Raw genomic sequence first — 9,190 nt, forward strand, 5'->3', positions numbered from 1 at the left:
ATTAGCGTGTCGATTTGTAGAGTCAAAACATCTAGGTAGTTCAAGGGTATCCTCTTAGTAGCTTTTCAGTAATACACGACGTATTGAAAACCTTCTTTAAACAAAACAAACAAAAATTGCAAAGAAAATAATCCTCCCTAGACTAATTAGTAGCGTCCTCCCTGCACCAAAACGTCTGTTGTTTATTTCTTTTGAAGAAAGAAGCATTCCTTCAAGCCCTTGACTTAAAAATCATTGGCAATCAGCCTACTTTCTGTCAAAACAGGGCGATGGAAATTAATTATTCAAATTTATAAATATCACAGAAAATTGTATCCAATTTATTTATTTATTTATTTATTTAATTATTTTTGTTTATTTATTTACAGATAATTTATTTCCAATTGACATTACGGGAGTTCGAAAGGACCACGAGTTTCTTGATTCAGATGCCATTCGTTCCTTATTCAGGTAATAAAATTTTATTATTTTAATTATAAATAAATTTATGGAGTTCTTTAATGAGAAATTTCATTAAAATTTTATATATTTTTTAAATTGTAAACCTTCTATGGAAATTTAATTTTATATTTAGATTTTAACTCTAAAACACCTGTTACTTTTTCAACCCTTTTCAAAAATGCAAACTCCATTTTAAATACGTAAAATTTGCAGTTTTGGAATTAATTTACCTATGACAATAATTTAATTTAAAATACTTCTTCCTAATTCAACCCTTCCAAGACTGCAAACCCTCGGTTAAATACGTAAACTTTTGCACTCTTGGAATTAAGGGTAACTGTACCTCAAAGTGACAAAACCAGCTAAGCCTGGAATTGTAGCTAAACTGTTAATTAAAAGTTAACCTACTAAATCGAACAATGTTATAATCGAATCCCATATTACCTGTCATTACTATTAAAGGCAGGGAAACTCCCGTTATCTCTCTTCTGTCAGTCTTAGGTGACATGAAGTAAATAACAAACCCCCTACAGCGAAAAGGATTCAGAAAAAGCGTCACCAACTTTTGTCTTGTTCTTGCGTAGGCGTTCGCTATTATTCCGAATTTCTAAACTGTTTTTCCCGTATAACTTGACCACAAGACGTAAAGCGCGCAATCCTGGCTTAGCGTTCAGCTTTACTGTCAAGTTAAACTGAATTTAATATAGTAAAATTAAAATACAAGAGGGCAATATTCTCAAAAGTTCTAATTCATTTCGGTTAAAAAATAAGAATTATAATAATTTTTAGTTCCTGTTTAGCTTTTCATTCAAGAAAGCCCCCTACTATTTTATTAAAATGTTTTAATTAAAAAAAAACCACTTCATTCATAAAATTATAATGAGCCTTTTATGCAAATGACCTCTTTTCTGGAAGATAATTTTATTTTCATTGTTGAGTTTATTTTGGTTCTGTTTAGTTTCCGGAAACGTTTTTTTTTGTATTGGCATAGCTTAGAAACGTTAGTTACCGCTGTTAAATTACCGGTAATTTACAAGAAAACTCTTTAAATTACCGTCAAAGAGGTCAAAATACAATCTGAAACTAAAGATAATACATGCTCCGTGACGTCATTAAAAATGATAATATTATTTACCATCGTATATAGAGACATTAGTTATCCATTTAATTTGTAATTGATATCTCTGTAATTTATGACGGAAATGTCCTATTGAAATATTTTGTGTACATTTTTCAAAATACATTCCGAAGGGGTTTAACAGTTCTAAATTTTCTGTAGAATTCCACCCAAATGATTTTCAAATTTGGATAAGTTTCCAATCCCTTGAGGGTTGTGATACTCTGTCAAAGGATTAGTTATCTTATCTTTAATGTCAACCGAGTTCAAAAGAATGAAAACACGTGACCTTTTCAACCCTTCTTCCTCCTCCCCCTTTTTATTTCAAATCTAAAGAATTTCATCTTGGGAGAAAAGATACGTGGGTGGTTATAAAAATATCTTCTTTATAATATCGAAAAATTGGATTTTTTTTTTATATATTTAGTTGGGAAAAAAATTAGTTTTTCTAGATTTTTAAGAATGTGCGGTCGGTTTTTGGTGCAACTCCCAAAAAGATGAAACATTGGAAGTGATGGTGTATGTTTTATTTCTCTATTTTTCATAGGCGTTTGAATACTTTGAACAAATGTGCTCGACTCAAGAGTGACGGATTCCCTCGAAAATCGGTGAGTTTTCTCTTCAAAACATCTATTTTTGAAATATATTTAAAAGTTAAATTGGAAGGGGAAGGTCAAACGTTCAATATTTAGTCATTGGATAACTGAACTTGATATATTAAACTCGCTTCTGACTTGTTGCTTAAGGTTATAAATAAATCTATTCCGAACCCGAGAACTTTTATTAAAATTTCAAAACACCTTTCCTTTAAAATTTTCACGTAACATCCTACACTGAAACAAACTGATTTGAACCATAAAACTATCTCCTAAAATGCTTAGGCGAAAAATTGCGGCTTTAAGTGAAATATTGCGTGGGAATTTAGTTCTGTTTTTCTCTTGAAAATAAAGGTAACAGACTTAGAATTAGATCGTTTATCCTTTTTAGTTCGCGATTTTGAGATTGAACACGTTACCTTATCAAATAAACATACGGAATGAATCATTTTATAGCTCTAGGAAATTTATACAAAAATTTGGAGGTTAAAATTAGTCCGGAAATGAACTGGATCAACAAAAAAATTCGCTATAATTTCACCTGTTTACATACATACATACATAGATACACAACATATTTGTTAAACTAAAAATGAGTGTAGTATAATATCCCTTGAATATTTATTGTTTGCGCTTAACAACTTCGGCGTTAGTAATAAGTGTGTAGATTATTGAAACCTTGATGAACGTCTGTGGACAGTCGGAGCGTTAGTTGGGATATTTCACGAGCTGTGAGCTTTACCGATGTTTCACGAGACCAAACCAAATTAAACACTCTTAAAGAATTATTTATTTTTTTTACAAATGACAATTCAATATTCTTAAACGATATGACCGCGTTCATTATTGTACCTTATTGAGGAAACTTTTATGTAGCTTAGATTAATCCGGTGTTGAATCCCTTCGTTACCAATGTTAGTGTGGGTGCCTTAAATTCAACCCCTAAAGTCGAAAAAAAAAAAATTACAAATAAAGCTAACCAAAAAAAAAATCCTCGGAAATGAGCAACAGAACTCGAAGGCCGAGACTTTTCCTTTCGAGCGTAGGACTCAAAATCTCTCAAACAGACAGTGAAATCCCTAAACCCCCAGAGCTAGTGCCAGTCTTTTGAGCGCCAACTCCAAGTAAGACCGAGCGGTGCTGTTGTCTTCTACAATCGTGTCGTCCGACCAGAACGTTTTCTGAGATCACGTTTTCGTTTGTGTTTTCGATTTACCTTTTAAAAGATTTCAACGGGTCTCTCTGTTTTCTTTTGTCGTTACCGATTCGAGCTAATGAGAGTAAACGTTTAACAAGGCGCTTCATTATTAATGGAAACTGTATATATGAGACTAGAGTAAACAGAGGATTTAAATGTTAAATTGAAAAGTATAGTGTTGTGGGTAGAACTACTTCTGTTTATTTTATGGAATGTAAGTATGTGAAAAAGTGTTTATAAGTTTGTCGCATTGAATTTAATAAGATGTTAATACTGAATTGAAAATATTGAGATTATAGTTGTTATAAAAATTTTGTAATTTAACTTCGGGCTTGACTTTATAGGTTACTTTTTTGTATTTTGTACCTTTAATTAGTCCCCATACACACGTACCGTGATCGATAATGGAACTTAGTTAATTAATTAAAGAGAGTTGAACTTTTTAATTGCCCGATTAGATTGATGAATCAGATGAGGAGGATCATTGCGCATTAAGCGAAAATTGGCAATTTCAACGCAGTAGTCGACGTTGGTCCCGAATTTTACCGTTGTCACCAACTGGCTTCAATAACACATCCGGTGGTCCCGTTTCCCCGAAAGCCGTTTGCGGCAGTCCCAAATTTTTGTCGCCCAACTCGGCCAATTTGAATAATTGTAACCGTACATCGCCGAGCTACGACAACAGTCGGGATAGCGTCTTCTTGGACGACCCATTGCTTCAAAGCAGTCCTGAGTCGTTAAGGAAAGCGGAATTCTTCATTACGATGGGTTTACCCATGGAGGAAGATTTCGCAAATTATTTGGGCGGTGGTTTACGTATCCCGCCCGGTTCCCCGGTGCCAGGTTCAATTATGGACCGATCCGAACATAGTTCATTGAGACGAAGTGGTAGTGAGAGATTAAAAGATAGTGCCAGAGCTTTATTGAGGAGAGTTGAAAGTCTTAAAGGTTAGTTTCAGATATCTCCGAAAGCTTTTAGTCTTACTTACTAAAAAAGAATTAACTAACCATTAGGCAAACGCAAAAAGAAGAATCGCGAAGTTGTTATAATCGGTGGTCCCGAAGGTGACACCAGCGCGACGATGGTGACTTCCAGTAAAAGCGAAGTTATCGATTCAAACGGCATCGAAATCGGAGTTGAATCCGATACCAGTTTGACCGGAACTCCGCAGATTAAACATTCCAGAAAGGGTTGGCCCTTCCCGGACGATACGAGTGCCCACAGTGACTCCGAATGTCCCATTCAATTAACAGTCGAAGTACCAACGACCAATGACCGGTTGATCAAGATCCGGAATGGTAGCGTTAGTTCCTTGGATGATGTATCGCCTGGAAGCCAAGATAGCGCTCGGTCCAGACGAGGTGGACAAAGAAATTCCCAATGGCTTGGTATTTCCGAAATGGTTCGGTCCCCCGGAGATCGTCGAAGTCTATACGATAATGTACCACCCAGTTCAGTCAAATCTTCCGTTGAAACTACACCCGATTTGTCTCTTCCAAGTTACACAAGTACGTTTTTATTGAATTTTATTTAATTTCAACAGTTATTGGGACTAACCTAATTACTTGTCTTTAGGATCTAATTCTTGTAAAGATAGTGAGCATGACAGTGCGGTCTATAACCATGTTGGTGGCAGTGATGCTGAGACTCCAGGGTCTCAGGAAGACATGGATATTTCCGGTATTACCAGTGAACGACGCGATTCCGGCGTTGGTTCGTCCTTAACTAGACAGTCCGGTCTAGTAATTCAACCGCGGTGGCACTGTTTCACATCAACGACCTTACAGTTACCGGCTCCGCGAAGCGGCGCTGCCCAACACGTTCTGGTCAATTCTCTGTCCGCTCCGCAACTTATGGTTCTTAGGAAATTTTCTTTGTTGAAATTAACCGCTCTTATGGAGAAATATTCGCCTTCAAACCGTGCCGGTTGGAATTGGGGGGTGCCCAAATTTATCAGGAGAATCAGGACACCAGATTACAAAGGTACTGTAACTTTCAATATACATCACAACCTATCCAAACAATTCCAAAATTAACGATGGCGATTTTAAAACCAATTCAGACAAACTGGTATTCGGCGTTCCATTAATATTGGTGGTCCAGCGAACTGGTCAGCCATTACCACCCTCCATCCAAATCGCCATCGAATTTATTCGTAAGAATGGACTGGACGCGACGGGGGTTTTCCGAAAATCAGGGGTGCGATCGCGGATCCAGAAACTTAGGAATCTTTGCGAATCCAATCCCGAGGGTGTCTCTTTTGAAGGACAACAGGTTTACGACGTCGCTGACATGATCAAGCAATATTTCCGGGAACTTCCTGATGCTCTTCTCACGAATAAACTGTCCGAAACTTTCATCAGCATATTTCAACGTAAGTGTTATATGACGACATTCTTTTAGTGACGCAGTTACTGAATTGTCGCGATAAATACAATACGTTTTGGAACTTTCATGTATAATTCAGATATACCATCGGAGCTGAGGCTAGAAGCTACTCAAGCGGCCATTTTACTAATGCCAGATGAAAACCGCGAAGCTTTGCAATCTTTACTTTGTTTCTTGGACGAAGTTTGTGACCATTCTGAAGAAAATCAAGTAAGTCTTTAATTACTTCGGAACAACACTTCAACTCAGGGGCTGGGTTTAACTGGACATTTTTTTCCATTAAGATGACAGCAACCAATTTGGCGGTATGTTTTGCCCCATCTTTATTTCACTTGAACGTTCCAAGAAGTGCCAGCGCAAGTCCACGTCGTCGCAAAACTGTGGGTGTTCCGGACCAAAAGGACTTAAACGAAAATCGCGCCGCTCACGAGTGCCTGACAACCATGGTTTCCAACTACAAGAGGCTATTTCTTGTACCGGAGGACACCATGATTCAGTGCAGGCTACTATCGTCTGTTGAAACGTGTGAACCAGTTAACTTAGCCGACTTGATCAAGTCCGAGGGTACCGGTGGCGGTATTCTTCAAGATGGTTGGAAAGCCTACATGGATGGCTGCATCGAAGGCTTGCTTAAGGAGGCCCGAGAAAAGTTCAAAGGATGGGTACCATTGCCTTCCGTCGATGGTGTTGATGTTGCCTATAAGAAAGTTGGGGACGGACATCCTTTAAAGTTATGGAAGGTTTCCGTTGAGATTGAAGCTCCACCTGTCGAATTGCTCAATAGAGTTTTAAGAGAGAGGTAAGCCCCTTTTCCTAAAACTAAAACAGGGACTTGGCAGTACTACGTCATGCAACGTCACCCTACCTTCCACTAGTGCTAAAAACATACCAGGAGGAGGGGCTTATGTAGCTTTCACTCTGTAAAAAAAACATACCATAATGGCGCTGGGGGAGGAGTTAAGTTCGAATTGCCAAGTCCCTACTGTTATCATCCAATATCCCTTCTCTAACTTTCTGTTCATTAATTCATCAGACATATATGGGACGAGAAACTTTTAAAATGGAAAGTTGTTGTCAAACTCGACAAACAAGCTGAAATTTATCAACATACTAGTGGAACAATAACGCCACATCCTCCTCGAGATTATTCTGTTTTAAGGTACGTCACGTGTCTCTTTAAGCCTTTGCCATCCATTTATCTGTACATTAGGCTTAGCTTACGGAAAATTTGTTCATTTTACTCGGTAGAATGTGGAGGATTGACCCCAAGAAAGGGACAACGTGCATACTAGTCGAAACATCGGTAGAACACACCGACGCTGTTGTGCCTTCTAACGCCATACGAGGACTCGTTCTAGCTAGTAGGTTTTTAATCGAAGCTTGCGGATCTGGCAAGTCCAAAGTTACGCATATCACCAGAATAGACACGAGGTAAGAAATCTTTCAAATTTGGCGCCCTTTTTCCTTTTGGAGTATTTTGATCTTTCAAATTTCCCGCCCTTTTTCCTTTTGGAGTATTTTGATCTTTCAAATTTCCCGCCCTTTTTCCTTTTGGAGTATTTTGATCTTTCAAATTTGCCGCCATTTTCCTACTGGGAGTATTTTGAAACTTAAAAATATAAATTAATTTTTTAACAGAGGTCGGGCGCCAGAATGGTATAACAAAGTTTATGGACAATACTGCGCGACATTATTAGTTAAACTACGAGATTCTTTCAAACAAGCGGCTGCGGGACCAGAAACGAAAGTGTAATAATGAACTTGAGAGTGTTATTATCACACATACACTTTAAAATTATCAAAACTTAATTAAATCCGTTACTGGCTTAATTATAATCCGGGTGAAACCACTGCCACCACAAACCATCCAAAAAGTAAAAAGAATAATAATAATAAAGAATAGGCTAGTCAAGTAAGTCAAAGAAACTTATATCAAGAACAATTTAGGCTTCTTCACTTTAAGCCTTTGCTGTCAATTGACACCTCGAACAATTTAGGCTTCTTCACTTTAAGCCTTTGCTGTCAATTGACACCTCTGATATATATAAATCCGTTTGAATCCGAAAAGTTACGTAATTTAGGCTAAAATAACTTAAATTACTTTAATTATTAATGTTTAAAGTAACTTAATTTAAGCCTATTTATAATTTTTTTATATATCAAACAAACAAATAATGAAATTTATCATCGAAACGTGTAACTTAATTCCAGCCGGTTTGGAATTAACGTACGTAGAGAGATTTAAGAGTAAGACTTTTTTCCATTCCAAATAAAATGGGAACAAAATAAATAAATATAAATAATTTTAATGATATACATAAAAATACATATAGAATAAAATGACCAAAACTTTATTTTTCTCGAGGAATTATTTCCCGGCCTGAAAATATAAGTTTTCTTGTACATAAATAATACCAAATATAAGGACTTCCCCCCTCCCCTTTTTGTGAGAAAAACATTTTAGAAAAATATATACTAATTACTACAACAAATTAATTAATCTATTCATAATAATTGTTTTTTAATGATAGCAATAGTTTCATTCATATATCTTCTCTTCTAAAAACATTTCCACGATAGGAAGTTATAATTAACACCAAAAACGGATTTATGGGATAAGAACGTCGGAGTTAGCGAATTCACTCCCCACATCCTCGCATACTTTATTGAGAAACTTCGTCTGCTTATATTTTGACTCCACCCACAAATTCTGTATATAGTTACTTCTAGAGATCGAATTTGTGGGTGGAGTCAAAATATAAGCAGACGAAGTTTCTCAATAAAGTATGCGAGGATGGTACTAGAGGCTAAAGCTATGATCCAACGTTCTTATCCCATAAATCCGTTTTTGTTAACACCCTTAAAAAAAACCACAGACTCTCGAACAAATTCCGTGAAAGAGTTATACCAAGTGGGATGGTGGTTTTAATTTTCTTTCAAAGGGTCGTAACATAAAGTTTTCCATAATTATACTGAAAATAAATTACTTGTAGAGTTTAAAACAACGTAAGGAAAAACAAAAGATACATTTTATACAGAAAAAAATAATAATAATAATTCTCTAGTCTGTTGAAAAACTTTTTGATGGTGCTTTGAGTTAGTCGTTGTACAGTTTAATCGATGTACATAAAATATATAAGAGAGAAAGAGTAAAAAAAACAAAAAACAAATATAATTATCTTCTCTTAATTTCAATACAGTTTTTAGGCTTAATTCGGGAGTGTTATGAATGCTTTTGGGAGAAGACCAGCAAAAAAGTAAGTAAGCGCCTACTATCATAAGGTTATGTACCATAAGTTTGTTACTGGTTAATGAGAGCTTGTAGTGTAGTGAAGTGACGTAGGTCATAGATTCTCGTAAAGCGACGCGTGGTGAGGCGTTGTCAAAGGCTTAGTACTGATCAAATAGATAGTTTACACACATGGAGGATTCATACCATTTACACCAGA

General features: G+C 36.3%; 1 protein-coding gene across 2 annotated transcripts in view; it reads left to right on the forward strand.

Annotated features, from left to right (window-relative positions):
• The window catches only part of cv-c (RhoGTPase activating protein), a 120,851-nt gene extending 111,935 nt beyond the window's left edge, over positions 1-8,916 (forward strand). For both annotated transcript variants that reach the window (XM_089870146.1, XM_089870145.1), the window contains 11 exons: positions 369-450; positions 2,106-2,166; positions 3,811-4,300; positions 4,367-4,861; positions 4,929-5,336; positions 5,416-5,727; positions 5,821-5,951; positions 6,026-6,540; positions 6,775-6,900; positions 6,990-7,172; positions 7,380-8,916. In XM_089870146.1, the coding sequence (XP_089726272.1) occupies positions 369-450; positions 2,106-2,166; positions 3,811-4,300; positions 4,367-4,861; positions 4,929-5,336; positions 5,416-5,727; positions 5,821-5,951; positions 6,026-6,540; positions 6,775-6,900; positions 6,990-7,172; positions 7,380-7,494 (2,918 nt within the window). In that variant the 3' untranslated portion in view covers positions 7,495-8,916. The remainder of the gene's footprint in view (positions 1-368; positions 451-2,105; positions 2,167-3,810; positions 4,301-4,366; positions 4,862-4,928; positions 5,337-5,415; positions 5,728-5,820; positions 5,952-6,025; positions 6,541-6,774; positions 6,901-6,989; positions 7,173-7,379) is intronic.
• The last annotated feature ends 274 nt before the right edge of the window (positions 8,917-9,190 follow it).

This window comes from Phalangium opilio, unplaced genomic scaffold (genome assembly GCF_054372755.1).
Source record: "Phalangium opilio isolate 3A_F unplaced genomic scaffold, DU_Popi_V2 ptg000031l_1, whole genome shotgun sequence".
NCBI lineage: Eukaryota > Metazoa > Arthropoda > Arachnida > Opiliones > Phalangiidae > Phalangium > Phalangium opilio.